The 17,601-nt window shown below is 45.5% G+C and overlaps 1 protein-coding gene across 1 annotated transcript in view; it reads right to left on the minus strand.

The window, feature by feature from the left end:
- Window positions 1–4,304: 4,304 nt before the first annotated feature.
- The window catches only part of HTR3B (5-hydroxytryptamine receptor 3B), a gene marked incomplete at both ends in the record, with an annotated part of 28,369 nt that continues 15,072 nt past the window's right edge, over window positions 4,305–17,601 (minus strand). The window contains 7 exons of the mRNA XM_080930657.1: window positions 4,305–4,540; window positions 5,152–5,334; window positions 5,447–5,657; window positions 13,878–14,035; window positions 14,989–15,158; window positions 15,815–15,924; window positions 16,181–16,225. Coding sequence (XP_080786783.1) covers window positions 4,305–4,540; window positions 5,152–5,334; window positions 5,447–5,657; window positions 13,878–14,035; window positions 14,989–15,158; window positions 15,815–15,924; window positions 16,181–16,225 — 1,113 coding nt within the window. The remainder of the gene's footprint in view (window positions 4,541–5,151; window positions 5,335–5,446; window positions 5,658–13,877; window positions 14,036–14,988; window positions 15,159–15,814; window positions 15,925–16,180; window positions 16,226–17,601) is intronic.

Genomic DNA, 17,601 nt, shown 5'->3' on the forward strand with positions numbered 1-17,601 from the left:
TTGTTTGTTTGTTTGTTTGTGTTGTTGTTGCTGTTGTTTTGATATACTATAGAGTAAAAATGAATGTTCTAGAATGGAGACATGCTAGCTCTGGCACTTGAATCTACCTAGGATACTGCTCAGCCCCTCCAGAGATGTAACTGAAAGTTTGGTATGAACTTGTTCTTTCTGCCTTTGTGTGCCATGATGGGTCCAGATGGAGAGAACTTTGTGTACTTGGGTGTGCAACATCCAGGAAGACAGCTTTGGGGAGGAAGAATTCAGCGGGGACTTTGGATAACGGGAGGAGGACGGAACGATAGGGAACATGGATACACTTCTGCTAGTGAGCCATCTACCAGATTCCATCTTACTTCTCAAGAGGCTCAAAAGGGGAGGGGGTGGAACTGCCACAAAACACACCCCAGAAGAAGAAGAAGAGGAGGAGGAGGAAGAGGAGGAAGAGGAGGAGGAGAACAAGGCTTCTATTGAACCTGGAATGAGAAACCAAGACTGGCCAATGAAACAGGGATAGAAAATCTGCCAGCAGCACTCGCTTTCTCTGGCTCTCAGTCTGGAGCTGTGCAGAGGACCAGGAACAGAGTGGACCAAAGGCTGGCTGTTCACATATAATCTGATCCCCGCTGATACTGAGGATGGTCAGTAACCCCATTTGGCTCGGGTGGGTCCTAGGTCTTTGGGGCTGAATGCTAAGAAAGGAAAGGCAAGAAAGCGAGGTAAAGATGAGAAAGTGGTTCCCTCCACCTGAGCTCACATTGGAGCCTACTACCTGCAGCCCAGCAGTGTCTTCCAGCCCCTGCAGAAAGCCGAGCTGTGATTCCCACTTTATGGCCTCTGCCAAATGAAGCACAAATTTAACTACATCACTTCCCCAACAGGACAGGGGAGAGGATGGGGATGTCGTGCTGGGCTCCTTCAGCCCCCTAATCTAATCACTGGTGTGGGTCATTTCAATTACGGACAGCAGAGAGCAGTGGGGGATGTAGCTGCTCATAAAAGCCTCCATGCTGGGGCTCAGCTAATTATGAAGTTTTCACCGGTCTCTGCAGGTAAATAACTCAGAACTGAGCAGTGGCAACATCCAAGGAGCCAGAGCCAGGGAGGGAACTGAACAGGATGTAGGCAAGACATAAGAATAGATATGGTTTTGGCCAGCTGTCAAGGAGAATGGGGTAGGGTCCCTGGACACATAGCGGGACTGTAAGGGATAGGAGGCCAGTCCTTCTCCGAGTAAACATATACAAGACCAGAAGTGTGTCCTGGGTGACTGCCCACCATGCAAGGACTCTGTCTTGGAGCTGTACTTCTTTCATGGCTACTGTATGCTTCCTGATTCTCACCCTCTAACCCAGGCAGTGAGGCCACAGGAGGCTTGTTGTGGACCGAGATTCAAATACTAAACAGCTCAGCTTCCTTTTCTACTCCTGCTCTAGACTGTCTGGAAAAGGCTGTAGGGGTATCCTTGGAGGCAAGGGACGTCCTCTGTCACCCCGTTATTTGCCATGCAAAAAGGCTGGGGATGATGCTCAGTTGGTAGGATGCTCCCCCGGGAATGCACAGGTCCTTGGCTCACTCTACATGCCATATAGAACCAGGCACGGTGAAGCAGAGTTTACAATCCCGTTGTTGAGGAGGTAGAGACAGGAGGAGCAAAAACCAAGGTCATCTTCAAATATGTGGCAAGTTTGAGGTGAGGTGGGCTGCATGAGACTTCTGTCTTTTACATAAAAAAAAAAAATCAACACAACAAAACGAACAAAAGACAGACTGCCGCGCTCGGGGAGGTCACCACAGCAGAGAGAGTAGGGTGAAGCAGAGGCTTCTCAGCTAGCAAGGGACCTGTGCTTTTCTTTGTATTCAACACATCACCCTGGAGCTGTGATTTCTTACATTTGGGGGACGGCAGATGGCAGGAGCAGTCGCAGCTGGGAGAATCCCATTTTGGTTCTGTTCCTCAGTTTCCTTCCTCTCTGAAACAAAACTCAAGAGAAGGATGAGCTCAAGGAAGGGCTGAGATAAGCTGCTCTGTAAACCGGGCTGCGGGCAACCATGTTTCTTCCAGGGCAGAGCACACTCTCCCAGGAGCACCGCAGTTACTGCTGTGGGCTACGGATCTGGCCCTGGGGCTGCCAGCTGATATCAGGGCTATGGGACCTAGACAGAAGGAGTCTACTTAGAGCTTACCTTCCTCCAGGAAAGGACTGCTCCTTAGAGGATGGTAGACTGAGCCTGGGTGAGGGTTAGTGCAGTGAAAGAGAGGTAGACTGGATATGGAAAGCAAGTCCCTTTCAGTTCTCTCCACTACAAAGGGAGCAGTTGATAGCATCAGCCCTTGAACCTTAGATCCTACAAGGCCACTGACTCCTATGGAAGAAGTCCATAGTTGGATGCAGATAGAGATGCTGGAAATCAGACCTCACACCAAAAGCTCTAGACCAGAACTTTTGGCCCGCACTCAGTCCCCTGTTTATAGTGTCATCTGTTATTGGCTTTTTGAAATGCCATTAAGTTGCTCTCAGAAGTCTGTGACATGGAGACGGTAAATATTTATTGCATCAATTTCGAGTAAGTCAAATTGTGGTCTGAGAAATGAAGTTCAAGCTCCCCTGGGTAAACAATGATGGACCAGACCTCCTGGCTCTGCCGACTCCAGTGTGGGTTTAGGAAGGAGGAAACGACACAGCCGTGCCTTTCTGACATTCCCCTCTGATAACGGGGGAGGAAGTGGAGAAGGCCAGGACCAACGTCAACGTAGAGGCTAACAACACCATTGAGGCAGAGGAGGCCAGTGGTTTACAAACAAAAGTAGGAAATGAAGAAGGAAACAGGTGGGGTTTGCATGGACGCTCCCTGTTCACAAACTTTCTGTGTTCCCCATTTCATTAACGGCAGTGGTGGAATTTCATGGACAATTGGCGTTGAGCACTAACTGGGAGGTAATGAAAGAGGGGGTGCAGGTAAAGGCTGTTGGAATTTAAATTCTTTTTTCTTCAGGGTGGGGATAGGAGGGCAGATTTTTTAAAAGGCAATTTTAGTCCTGGAATAGGTTTCTAGAAAACAGCTTTGGACGTTCATGGCCTGGGATAAAAGCACCAGGACGTACAATATCTTGAAGCCTTGCTGTGTCATTCTGCCCACTGGCCTCCTGAAGACCACCCTCGGTGATGGACAGAGATGTGGATACCCAGGGAACTGGATGTCTGACCACCTTTAGTGATGGATAAAGATGTGGATACCCAGGGAACAGGATGTCTGACCTTGGGTAGATTTTGTCCCTCTGACCTTGGAAAGCACATCAGGCCCTTGTCCATCAAGCAGTGAGCTAGAATGAAGTGTTTTGTGATTATTCCTGCAGAATCCCCACATGTAGAACCCTAGGGACCTGGGCTAGGTGTAGGGGAAAACAGAATGAGCAAACAGGAAACTGGAAGCCCACACTCACATCGAAGACTCAGAACAGAATCCTCTGTTGATAGCAGGCAAGTCTCAGATTTATTTCTTCATCTACTATGTACTTTTCAACATGCTTTTGAGCTATTTGGCTCGATCTTGCCCTCATAATTCTACGATATGGGAAGAGTAAATATTAACAGCCCCTGCTTTAAATAAGGCAAACAGAAGTGAAGTCTGAGGTCTCCTAAATGAAGTGATAGATAGGTTCAGCGTCAGCGTCTCTCTCTGACTGTCTTTCCCTCTTCCTCCTCATATACACACATGAATTAAACAGACTACCAAGTAGTTAAAGGGAGAAGGATATAAGACAACATGAGACCAAAGACAGAATTGAGGAGACAGCCGTGCATTGATGATCCTGGAGTAAAAATTTAAGATGGTTTGAGCAAGGCTTAAGCCAGATGTTAAAGCTGACATGTGGACTGTTAAAGATGAATCTATCAAACAGAGCTGGACACGGTGGCACAATACACAGAATCTTAGCACTTGGAAGGTAGAAGCTTTGAGTATCAGGGGTTCAAGGTTATTCTGGACTATAATAGACCCAGCTTCAAAAATCTAAACACAAACAGTTTTTGCTTAAACTTAAGTGTAAGCAGTTGCTGATGGTTTGGAGAGAGTGAAAGCTTGCTTGTTGCTGCATACTCTATTCTATTTATACATCTCTATTACGAATATGTATGTTTACTGGTTCGGTCAATAGCCAATAAGTTGCTTGTCTCTCTAGTCACTGAAAAGAGCGTCCTGGAGGTATCTTTTAAACCTACCCACCGCTTCCTCTTCAGACCCTCTCCAAACGCTGTTCAACTTTCCCTATGTGTTGTGACCTCACATCAAGTGAGTCTCCATTGTCACATCCTGCTCCACAGTGCCCAGAGAGAGCATAAGGTGACAGTATAGAGCCCCAGCACGCCAAGGTAGATGCGGAAGAGCAGCTGATCAAAGTTGTACAGGATGGCGAGCCATTCCACCTCCTTCTGGTAAACCTGATCCCGGGTTCGAAGAGAGTTTTTGATGGATTGGAGCTGGAACTGGAAATCCTTCAGAGTATCTGATGGGACCTGCTGCTCCTGACGGACCGGGGACTCTGTGTAACAGAGGGAAAGACTCTGAATGGACCAGAAGCTACTTGTTCTTCTTTAAGGAAAAGTCTTTGCTTGGTTAAAAGAAACACAGCTATGCTGAGGGAATACCCAGGGAACACGGCAGAGCTGCACTGTGTCAAGGGGTGTGTGGAGGCTGCATCTGTCTAGGAGATTTCCTGAGCTAGGATGATTCTTAAAGTTCTTTATAGAAAGCAACCAGAACCAGAACTATTCATATTCCTCCCCACTTTTGTGTGTAGTGTGTGTGTATAGTGCGGCATGTGTGATGTGTGTGTTTGTGTGTATTTGTGTGTGTGTGTGTGTGCGCTTATATGCCAGAATTCTGCAACTTTTGAGTTCATGGCTCAGTCACTTTTGTGGAAATGAAGCAAACTAGAGGTGGCAGACGACCTGACCTTCAGGCTAAAATGACCTCCAGCAGCAGATAACCTTCAGTTCAGAGAGGAAATCACGAACACAGAACAGGGGCTTTAAAGCACATGTTTTCCATCATTCACTCAGTGCAGACTTGGTCTAATGATTCCCCAGTAGAACCAGGTGTTTAGCATAACAAAGCAAGTAGGAGGGGAGAGTCTCAGGGCTTCTCACAAACCTGTGGCCTCAGCATGTGGAGCCCGGAGGTACGATCTGGACTCCTCAGCATCTGAGCCCCCTCGAAAGCACTTAAGAGGCCGTTCTTGCTCACTGTGCCGTTCCTCATAGAGAAATTTGATCAGCAAGATGGATTTGGATAAACTGAGAACCAAGAGGGCCATGCAGACGGTAAAGAAGACCCCTGTGGAAGACCAGAGCAGAGAAAAGAGGGTGAGCAGTAATCTTCCATCTGACATGCAGATCTTGGCCAGGAGTGGTCTAGGAGGGTGTCAGGTGACATTGGGGCTGCTTACCAATCAGAGATGTGCACCCTGCACTTCTTGGCACTTCATCAGACATGTTGACCCTGAAGACTGTATAACCCACCAGCACATTGGTCTTGAACACAATTCTTGCACGACAGTTGGGGGGCAAGTAGAAGCTTCCAAGGTCCACAAGCATCAGGAAGATGCTAGGAATCAAGAGGCTCACAACATAGGCCAATGGACATCTGCGAATCACTACCTGGCAGGGAAAAAGGGAGTTTTCCAGTCTAAGCAGAATACCTAACACTTGGCTGAGCACATGACACTTAATCCCACCCCTCATGCATAATGAAAAATGGCTATATAGTTTATGGTAGGAATGTATTTGAGGTGGCTGGATGTGCTGGTAAAAGCCTGTAATCTTAGAATTTAGAGAGCTGAAGCAGGAGGATTGCTACTTGTCAGAAACCAGCCTAGACTACACAAAATCCTGTCTCAAACAACACATATGCATGTGCGAGTGCACACACACACACACAAACACACACACACACACACACACACACATATGGCTATTTTGTGGTTCAAAAAGGTGGAAGGGTAAATTTTTAATTGACCTAATAATGCTGTTGTGTGTGCATGTGTGTATAGATGCATGTCCCTGCAGACACATGCAGAAACCAGAGCAGGATGTCAGGGGCCCTCCTTTATCATTGCATGAAACAGGGCATCTCACTAAACCAGAAGCTCAGTACATGTCTGGCTAGCTTGTAAGTTCTCTGACCCATCCCTGTCCTCTAGTGCTAGAGTTATAATTGGGGGTGTGGCTCAGTTGATAAAGTGCCTATCTAACATGTACAATGCCCTGGGTTCTATCTCAATACAGTATAAACTGGAAGTGTTGGTACACACCTTTTATCCAAGCATTTGGGAGGTAGAGGCAAGAGAATCAAGGTCCCATCTCTGAGGTGGAATTCCCCTCAGGGCTGCTAATAAGTCCTCTCCTGAGATGGACATTCAGCAAAGCCTAATGGAGCAGGCCAGCATCCTCATCCCTTAGCTGTAGAATTTGAACCAGCATTCTTAACAGCTCCTATGTCTTGAGTATGTCAGAGAATGGGGGCACTTGACTGCTTTCTGTGTGTTAGGTCAGGTGCTGGATGCTTTTACATCTATTATATTATTGTTTTCTCATCATCTTCAACACGTAGAGTAGATAACACCCTCCATCTCATAGACTTTCGAAGCACCGCACCCTTAAGTTGAGTCGGTGGCCAAGCTGTGATGTAACCCTGCTTCTTCTGATTCCTGATGCTTGTCAGCTACAGCCTAGCTACAAATCAGGCTCTGCCCCACTATCAGCGAGGAGACAAACAGAGGAGGTACAGAGGGAGGCCAGTGATGGGGGTGGGCAGGTTGTCTCGGGGAGTCTAGCACACACCTTGTTGATGAGAGCCGAGGCTCCCTAGCCCATCAGATCTGGGAACGTGTCCCGATTCAATGGAGCTTGGCAGGCCAGAGCTGTTTGGTGGATTGTTGTCTGGCTGTTGTCTTCCACATTATACATAATTGGCTGCAAATATCTATACCAGTGCAACACACATTGCTTTGCAATAATTTGGTTAAAACACATTTCTATCAAAGTGCAGTCAACAAGAACAAAACCCACAATGAACCGTCATCAACCTGCATCCCTGATGGCTGTGATGAGGTAGCTATGAGAGACGGTGGCGGGAGGAAGAGCATCGAGTGGCCCGAGGCCCAGGGGGGCTTTACGTTGTGATGCAGCCTGGAATGCTGGGGATCTGGCCTCTTAGAGTGGGGGATGGAGGGATCCTACCTGCTTGGGTGGAAGGAAGAAGAGAGATCACGCTGGAAGACTTCATGACAGAGATTGCATGGGCTGGGAGAAAAGTCTATGAGTGTCACCCTAAAGACAAGCATAAGGCATGTCAGTTAAGTGGGAAGGACTGAGATCTGTTGTCAAGGAAACAGAGCCTATGTATGTAAACCTATATGATCCTGTATGCAACAGTCAGGCTCTCTTTGACTTGATTTCTTCTTACTTTCTTGTGTATGTATGTATGTATGTATGTATGTATGTATATAGTATGTATGTATGTATGTATGTATGTACGTATATGTATGGGGTGGATATGTGTGTACACACAAATAATGTGCACGTGGAGGCCAAAGAGCAACTTTAGGTGTTATTACCAAGGAACCATCTGTCAGTGGCTTGAAACTTACTAAGTAGACCAAGCTGACTAGCTATGGTGGCCCAGGGATCTACCTGTCTCTACCTCCCCAGTGCTGGGATTACAAGCACACACAGCCACACCAGCTTTTCATGTTCTGGGGATTGAACTCTTGTTAACAAGTCAAGCATTATGCCAACTGAACTATTTCCTCACCGCCCTCCCCCCACCGCTTCCTTTTAAAGAAGCAGGATGCTTTTGCCTTGCCAAACATCTCAGGTACAATTGAGCTGCTGTCCTTCTAAACCAAGTTCTGATGTAATTAACACAGGCAAAGACGATTTCCCTCCACCCAGATGCAGACAGAAAACATAAACATAGGCTAAAACCAAAGGGGAGGGAGTGGTGTGGTTCCTAGAAGACCCTGGTTTCCAAGGAAATATAGATTTATCAGGCCAAAGGTCCCCCAAGCGTCCAGGGTGGAGGGAGGTCTGAGACTTAGGAAGTTCATGGGTTTTTGACCTATACATATACACATGGTCCTGAACTTGGAAGGATCCTTACTGGGTCTCAGTAGAAGCTGAAAGCAGAAAGACACAGGTACACCATTAGGGAATTAGCTCCTGCTGTGACATAAAACGATGATATTTTCCTATTTTCATTTATCTTAAAAAACTGGAAAGCTAACTATCCTTCTAGAAGATTCTAATCTAGTCTATCCTTAGCAGGGATGCAACCATTCCTAAGAGAAACCCAATAGTGCCAGTTTGGGGATTCTCCTGGAACAAAGGACCTACCTTGTTCTTTGCTTTAGAGTCAATGCCTCCTAAGGATTAAGTTCATGTTCCCCATAAGCCTGGCACAGCCTTTAACAAAATGAAATAAGAACAAACCAAACCTCTAATTTTATTATTGTTTTCTGAAGTTCATGTTGTCATCTCAGCTGATCTTCAGCTTTTCCTTTGTTCAGCAAACACTGAGCCTGAAGAGACTGCTGACAAAGCTCCTGTCAATTCTGGAGACTTGGTGCCATGAGCAGGACCAGTCCCTGTCCTTGCCGGGTCTTCTGAGTTCAGGAGCCAGACTTTGGTGGCTGGTGAGTCTTGTTCCAGAATGAACCAAAATCAGAGTCCCTCTCTCCTTTGTATGATGACACTGAAGACTTTCTCCCTAAGCTTAGGTGCTGTTTTATGCAGTGATGGAAAGTGAGTCTAGGGCTTCCTACATGCTAAACAAATACCCTACCAACTGAGCTGTACCTCCTTGGGCAGATTTTGATGTCTATGTTAGACACCAAGAGCCCAAGCCTTTCTTATTCCTCTCTGAACCTTATATGGCTGCCACTGTTCCTGTTAGCTTTGCCTGACAGTTTGACATAGCCTAGAGTTATCTGGGAGAAAAACCTTGACTGAAGAACTCTCTAGGTCAGATTGGTCTCTGGGCATGCCTTTGGAAGATTGTCTTCATTATTACTTGATGCAGAAGGGCCCTGCCCATTGTGGGCGGCACCATCCCTAGGCAGCTGGTTCTGGGCTAGCTAAGCATGAGCCTAGGAATGAGCAAGCCAGAGTGCAAGCACTGCTCCTCTGGGGTTTCTGCTTTAGGTTCTTTCCTTACATTCCTACTCTGACTTCCTTTGACGAGAGTGTAACCTGGAAACATGAGACAAATAAACCCTTCCCTCCGCAAGTAGCTTTTAGTCACAGTAATTTACCCTGGCAACAGAGATCACATTTCAACAATCAGGAAGCCCGAGAAGACAGATATTCATTGAACTACATCAGAGCCTGTCTCTGATGCTACTTTTTAGTTCCAATAGAATGGGATGTGTCATTAGCCCAAGTGGGGGTATCCCCATTGGGGTCTGTCTTCACACGGGCCTCCTCTCATAAATCACACAAGAACCAATGACTCCTGCTACCGCAAAGGGAATGTTCCACTGGAACTATTCTCTGTAAGCCTGCCCTACCCAAAGCTCATCATTCCTAATGGACTAAAGGAGCGGGTACCTTTAAATTCCACAGAAAAGGAAGGGAAAAAACCACTTTAGTTTCAGTCTGTGTTCTCCATTAGACACCCTTCAGGTGTTAGCAATATTATGCCACAATTTCATTATCCATTAAAGCCAGGTAATAATAAGTACACAAAGGTATTTGGAGCCTATTGATGTTAATGAAAGAGATCAATCTAATTCAGAATGTGTGTGTGGGGAGCTCCTTGGAGATGGAATAGGCCCCAAGGTTAGCCTCTAACTGCCTCCTTGATGGTAGACCCCACCAGTACTCAATTTTGCATGACTGTCTTTATGACATCCTTGGAATTTTGACGCCCAGACTCACGCTTCATACAGAAGCCCATTTCCCTCTCCTTCCAAGTCCTTCCTAAAACCCCCAGTCCAGAAAGAATGGGAAAGTTGACGCCATTTTAAATGAGAGTCTTGCACCTGAGTGAGGGCCTTGGGGATGGAGACTGTGGGTTGGACTGGATTAAGTGAAAGTTTGTGACTCCCGTGTTCCTTGAGCACCCCTAAGAAGATTCTAGAGTTTACGATTCCTCCCTCACCTCTTCTCTCCTCCCTCCTCCTTGGAAAGCCAACCTGTCAAGTCTGAGCCTCAACCACAATATTGATCAAGAAATTTTGAAGCATGCCAGAATGCCTTAGATCCTAAGTGTGAAGTATTTAATGGACATCTCAACAAAATCACCCCTAAAAAAAATCTAGAAAAGGCATGAAACTGAAAAACTAAGTAATCCCTTTTTATTTCCCCTGTTCTGTGTGAGTTTCCTTCGCCTGATGAGTCCTTTTCCACCCAAAATGGCTTCCTTATTTTCTCCCTACCTCTGCCCACTCTTGGAAGGTCATACAGAAATCGAATGTTCACCCTGCTGTGTTCTGGAAACCGGCACCTCCAATATGTATTGGAAGTGATCTCCTCTCCCATGGCTGTTGGATTGGGTCCCAGGCTGTACACAAACATCCTTGCAGACAGAGGAGCTTTGTCTGGGCCCCCTGTGGAATGTGGCTGGATTCTAAAGTGGCAGCAGTGCCCTGTGATAAGCAGTATGTGTCCCAGCACTAATGGCTGTGATTGTGCTCTCTGAAGCCAATGGCATCCAGAGCATTTGATGCTAGATAAACAGCAGCCGAGTGTGTGTGCATGGGATGGTACATTTTGAAGACATGGTACATTTTGTCTCTCTTGCTTGTTCCAACTGTCCCTAACTCTACCTGGATATTAGACTAACAGAAAGATGGTCCTTTGCTGTCAGGACACCAACGAGCCCACTCTTAGCACAGAGTTGGACTCCAAATACTACAATGCCAGCCAGGAGCTTTTGTATGACACCAGGATACCTTGGATGCTAAATTCAAAACATCTTATATGGTATCAGAAAACAATGAAACCAGGCATGAGGACACATGGGAACCACAGGGGAGGTATGGAGGTTGGGAGATGGAAACCAGCGAGGGTTCTGGAACATGCAAGTCTTTCCAAAGCTGCAGGATCACTTCTGAGTCTGGTTGGTACAATTTCTGACTTTACTGGGGATTCTTTGGGGAATCAGTTCCAGAGAATCAAAGAATTAGGCAGAAGCCAGCCTTGCCAGGTAACCCACCTTAGCCCCCAGAGCAAAGGCACCTTGGAGAAAACTTCCAGGCTGTGAAGTCAAATGAATGTGTTCCTTCTTCCAAGACAATATTGTGGGCACACCTTAACAGAGAAGGATGTGGCAATGAAGGGGACAAAGGAACTGGACCATGGTCCTTTGCGGAGGGATACCTCCCATGAAGTAGCACCTACCTTCTCTCCTATCCCAAACAAACACTACTGCTCTCAAAGACAAGCTAATATTTAGGGGAAAGAATGACATGTAATTGGAAAGAGAGAGAGAGGGAGGGAGAGAGAGAGAGAGAGAGAGAAGAGAGAGAGAAGAGAAAGAGAGAAGAGAGAGGGAGAGAGAGAGAGAAGAGAGAGAGAAGAGAGAGGGAGAGAGAGAGAGAGAGAGAGAAGAGAGAGAGAGAGAAGAGGGAGAGAGAGAGAGAGAGAGAGAGAGAGAGAGAGAGAAGAGAGAGGGAGAGAGAGAGAGAAGAGAGAGGGAGAGAGAGAGAGAAGAGAGAGAGAGAGAAGAGAGAGAAGAGAGAGGGAGAGAGAGAGAGAGAGAAGAGAGAGAGAGAAGAGAGAGGGAGAGAGAAAAAGGAGAGAGAGAGAAGAGAGAGAGAGAAGAGAGGGAGAAGAGAGAGAGAAGAGAGAGAGAAGAGAGAGAGAAGAGAGAGAGAGAGAAGAGAGAGGGAGGGAGAGAGAGAGAGAGAGAGAGAGAGAGAGAGAGAGAGAGAGAGAGAGAGAGAGAGAGAGAAAGAATTCTAGCAGGGGCATACACACATACACACACACAGGTTTGCCTGCCGCCTCTTCTCCGTGCAGTGCAGGTAATGAAGTGTGTAGCATGCCATGGGGAGCTTGGTAGGTGACTGGTTCCACCTTGCATGTGCCATCCCCTCACATTTCCCTTTAATGTCCTCCATTATTTGGGCTGCATTAATAATGTTTGCAGGCTGATATCTTTAAAATTAATGAGGTGTTTACTCTTAGCCAAGAAACTCATTGAAATTAAAAAAAAAAAAAAAGCATTCCTTCCCCCTACTCTCTTTTTCTTACTGAAAGCGAGTGGACAGTGAAAGGATGCGGTCAATGGTAGAGTGCTTGCCTGGCACAGGGGAGAGAGGCCCCTGTTTGAGCCTTTGAGCCCTAGGATCACAAAACAAAGACGTGAGAATGGGCACGCGATGGACACATTGTTAAATTCTGAGTCAGAAAGAGCACTGGTCCAGAATCTTAGGCTCTACGAGTAATAGGCTGTCTGTTCTGTAGGGGTAGCCACGAGGGAGGCTCAAACCCCAGTACTTTAAGGCCCTGGTTTAATGGACATTTTTCTAGAAAACACACACCTTTCAATCAACACTCACGCCCCCAGTCATGGTCAATCTCACCCTGGATCTTTGCATCTATGTTTAGTCTGGTGAGCAGGTACCTCCTCATCCCCAAGGCCTGTTTCTGGAGGAATCTCTGTCACATGTACTCCTGACCTGTCTGCAACCTCTATTTAACAACTGGATTCATTCCTTGGCATGAATACCACCTTCCCAGCCTGTCACAGACGACACCTTCACTTTGTGCAGCAAAGCAGGGTCCTCTGCGGAATCCTAGCTCTGTAAGTCTCTATGTGATATGAACCTGCCCATGATCATGGCAACAATGGTTTGCTAGGACAGCCAGAGGAGCAGAAGCTCTGCAGGAAGACTGGTGAGTACCACTGTCCTCCTCCCAGCCCTTCAAGACAGACAACTTTCCCCCGGGAACAGTTTGGCCAAGAGTGTTTCCAGGGATGCTCATGTTAGCATGCCCAGTGCATGCTGTGGTCAGCGATTGTTCCTCTGACCCCAAAGCCACTAGTAGCTTGCTTGCTCTATCTCTGTCTGTGTATTATCTATCTCTATTTTTTTCTGTTTTTCTCCTTCCCTCCCTCTTACCCTCCCTTCTTCTTTCTCCTTTTCTTTTTTCTTTTCTTTTCTTTCTTTTTTTTTTTTTTTTTTTTTTTTTTTTTTTTTTTTTTTTTTGAAATAGGATCTCATGTAGCCCAGGTTAGCCTCAAAAATCAGTTTTTATCCACCTTCCCAATGCTGGTATCACCAGTATATGTCACTATGCTTGGTTTATGTGGCCAGTGGGATCCATGTCAGCTACCAATGGAGCTACATCTCCAGCCCTACTCTTTGTCTCTTGGGGCCATGCAGATGACTGTTTGCTCAACCCTTCAGATATTCAGCAGTAATATGACCATTTTGTGCATCTGCTTCTAAAAATTAATATTTTTCTCAATTAAAAATGGGACAATTATGTTGATGAGAGGTTCTTTTTTTTGTTGTTGTTTTTCTTTTTCTTTTTCCAATTCATTGTAATGCTGATGGCATGTAGATTGCTTTGGGCTTTATTCTCAGTGGCAATTAAAATGATCATGTTTGCATAAGCCAAAAGGTTTGACAGTTTGTGCTGTGAGATGGGTCAGATCTTGGAAATCTGTACACTGTTCTCTCTGATTCCCCTGTAGAAGATTACAGAAGATCCTGTGCTACCCTGGCTCAGGATCTCTGCTCTCAGAGTCATTGCGGCATTCTGTTCTCGGGGTGGTAGTGAGGACCTGGAACCCAGCAGATTCTACAGCTCAACAGAGAAGGCCGAGGACTGCAGAGAGCTGAGCAATGGGTGGGAAGGAGAACCTACATTAAACTGAATCTGCGCGAAGTCTCCAGCGCCGGTCTGCCAGATGTGGTAAGACGGGGTCAGGGAAAGAAGCTGCCACTCGCTGTCATTGAGGAAAGCTCTCTTGTCATTCTCGATGTCTTCTCGGTTCCTCAGGAAGCCCAGGTCTATGTCTTCCACTACAAAACAACAGAAACAACGGACTCCCTGGGAGAGCAGTGGGGCCAGCACCACCACTTTCCTCCATCCCCAGTTTCAGCCCTTCCTTTTTTTTTTTCCCAAGTATTTAAAAAATTTATTCATCTTCCATAAAGCAAACTTCAATGTTTTAGTACTTAAAAATACACAGTGACTTAATAAACACTAGCACAACTGCATAGAGCTGAGCTCCAGAGAAGCACACAGTTGAGACTGTCTTCCTGGGCTCTGCTGTATAAGGGGACTCTTAGCCCTTCCTTTTATCCTGCCCCACAGCCCAGGTATAGCCAGGATTTGAATTAGCAAGTAGAGGTAGGGAACAAAAGTATTTAAAATTTTTATTAAAATGTGAATTTAGAGTTTGGAGCCTGTTCTCCACAGTGTATGAAACATGTCCTGTGACTTCTAGAACATTCTCTGTGGTAATAGAATGCTGCTATTATAATGACAAATCACTAGCACTAGTGGATTATAACACCGTGCCTTGTCTGAATTCTAGAAAAACCCACTGCATCAAGAGGTTTTTGGTTTTGTTGTTCTTGTTTTGAATCCCTCCTGCCTTTACCTCCAAAGAGCTGGGATTTCAAGCATACATTGTCACATCTAGCTGAGGTTTGTTTTATAATTTATCTTACTTTATTTTATGCACATTGGTGATTTGCCCGCATGTATATCTGTGTGAAGGTGTTGGATCTCCTGGAACAGGAGTTATAATTATGAGCCACCATGTGGGTGCTGGGAGTTGACCCCAAGTCCTCTGGAAAAGCAGCCAGTGCTCTTAACTGCTAAGCCATCTCTCTAGCCTCTGAGATTTATTTTTAAGTAATCAATTATGTGTCCGATTAAAAAAGATCTGAAGTTAATTCATTTCACCTATGTATACCCACACAGCATAAGTGTTCCCGGTAGACTGTGTCTCTCCTGGTTTATTTACCTGTGTGCAGAATGCTATTGAAGGTGAGGCTGCAGTTCTGGATATCAAAGGGGAAAGCATATGTCTGCAAACCGCATGCGGAGACCACCTGGATGGGCTTGTGGTTTCTAATGGTTCCGGAGGAGTTCACGTACACATAGGGCAGGTCAGGAGATCTTTCGACGTCCACACTATAACAAACACAAGAGAACCTGTTATGAGGAAGACCTTAGTCATTTTGGACATACACAGAACTGACTATGAGGTAGTGACCATCAGACTCAAAGCTGCACTTAGAAAAACAGGACAGAATGATACTTCGCATGAGATGATTGGTCCTGAAGGATGCCTTCAGAAATGATGAGTCTCATCAATTAACTCACCGCTGCAGCGTAAACAGGAACTCCAAGCACCGTTAATAAAATGCATATCTTTAAAAATATATTTATTTTATTTTAAATTATACATATATACATATATATGCATATATAGAGAGTATGTGCATATGAGTGCAGGTGCCCACGGTGAGCAGAAGAGGGCATCAGATCTCCAGGAGCTAAATTACAGGAACTATAAAGCTACCAAATATAGGTGTTAGGAAAAGCAGTACAGATTCTTAACTACTAAGTCATCTCTCCAGCCCCCCCCCATTTGTATCTTAAATGATGTCAATTCTTTTAAATGATGTCAAGTCATAGCCATTCTATCCTGAATATTCCTTATAGTATGATGACCCCAGTGACCGGAGGAAACAAAAGTATAACAGCAATGACTGAAAGTAAACAGCAATTGGCCCGTGCAGGTGAATCAACCCCAAGGCCACAGAGATTTGTCCCAGCATACTTACAACTCATTAATGATGATATCAGGGGCCCAGATGGCACTGAGAGGGAGAGAGATCTCTTGAATCTCATCAAACAGACTAGAGTTCCAGGACAAAAACTCATCATTCCAAACCTGCCAGGAGTCAAACAGGAAACATCAAAATAAGAAAGCTTAAGGCCACTGGCCAAACTGAGTACTGGCCCAATTCACCAGCCCTTAATGTGTTAGGGGAAGGAAATCCACTCTATGGAAACATCCTTGCATGGATTCTAATAATTTAGGCCTGCTGCTGAGCTAGGGGCTTATACCAGAGGCGGTACACCCTTCCCAGAATAGTGGTAGATCGCGAACAGGAGTGGAGCATGCAGAGAGAGACGGAGTGACTCACCTCCCGGTACCACACACTCGTCTTTAACTTTTGATTCTGTACATCCTGCAGAGCAGAAAGAATTTCCCCATGCATCTGACAACTTAAGAGGGAGCAAAATCAAACCCAACCAGCTAGTGCTGGTTTTAAAAACCATTACCTAGCCTCCTTGGTACCCGAGTATTCCCAGTTCCTGCTTATCATGTGCACCTGTGGCTTTGGATGTTACTCTATAATCCAGGACAAAGTCGCGCTCTAACTGCACTTAACATTTTGAGTGATTTTCTAATCTCGTTTCCTCCTCTAATTAGTTACTTTGCCATTAATCAAACATGAAAAAAAAATGGTATGTAGATCTCAGTCAACACTGAGCCAAAAAGATGAGACCAAGCTTCTATTTTTAATCAAGATATTATTCATAATCCTTCGGTGAGAGCTATCCGTGCTGACACACACAGCCATGCCTGTTAGGTTACTTTGTATTTAAAATTGCCTGCTTATGAAACCGACTGATGAACTCAATATAGGTGAGGTATACTTTCAGGGCAACAGATGTGAGTTCCCATGTCTGCAATAACTCAGGGATTTTTTTTATTATTAAAAAAATATTCTCTGTGTATGAGACTTTTGCCTTCCTGTATATCTGTGTACCATGTTCATGCCTGGTACCCATGGAAGCCAGAAAAGGTCATTGGACTGCACAAAATTAAGGTTACAGATGGTGGTGAGCTGGGAATTTGGTTGCTGGGAATGAACCCAGATTCTCTGGAAGAACAGCCAGTGCTCTTAGCCATTGAGCCATCTCTCAGCTTGGTGACTTTTTGTTAAAGAGCCCCTGCGACAGCAATAGCAGAACCAACAATGAAAGCCTCTTTCCCAGCATTTTCCATATCTAACCCAGTAAGAAACATTCCAAAAGTAAGATGCTCTTAGGGATTAAAACAGAAGAGTTACTTCACACATACAGTATCTAACAAATATTAGTGGTAGAAATGGATCATGAGCCTGAGTGTTTGAGCTAAGACTAGAAAACCCTCAGAGCCCCGTGACTTTGAAATAGGTGATGCTTTCTTAGATAAGGGCAGAAGCAACAAGGGGGGAAAAAGTGGGGTTTTTAATCAAAATTCAGAAGTTTTGTGTGGGACTGGAGACATAACTCAGCAGCTAAGAGCACTGCAGCTCATGCACAGGACCTGAGTTTGGTTCCCAGACCCGCATCTGACAGCTCACAAATGCCTGTGACTATGATTTCAAAGACTCCGATGGCTTCTGGCCTACATAAACTCCTGCACACATAAAGACATGCAAGCACACACACACACACATATAAATAAATATACATATGCTAGAACTGGAGAGATAGGTCAACAGTTAAGAGAATTTGTTCTTCCACCCGGTTCCAGCACCCAGCACCCTCTTCTGAACTCTGAGGGCACTGCATC

Source organism: Micromys minutus, assembly GCF_963924665.1.
Source record: "Micromys minutus genome assembly, chromosome: 16".
Taxonomy (NCBI): domain Eukaryota; kingdom Metazoa; phylum Chordata; class Mammalia; order Rodentia; family Muridae; genus Micromys; species Micromys minutus.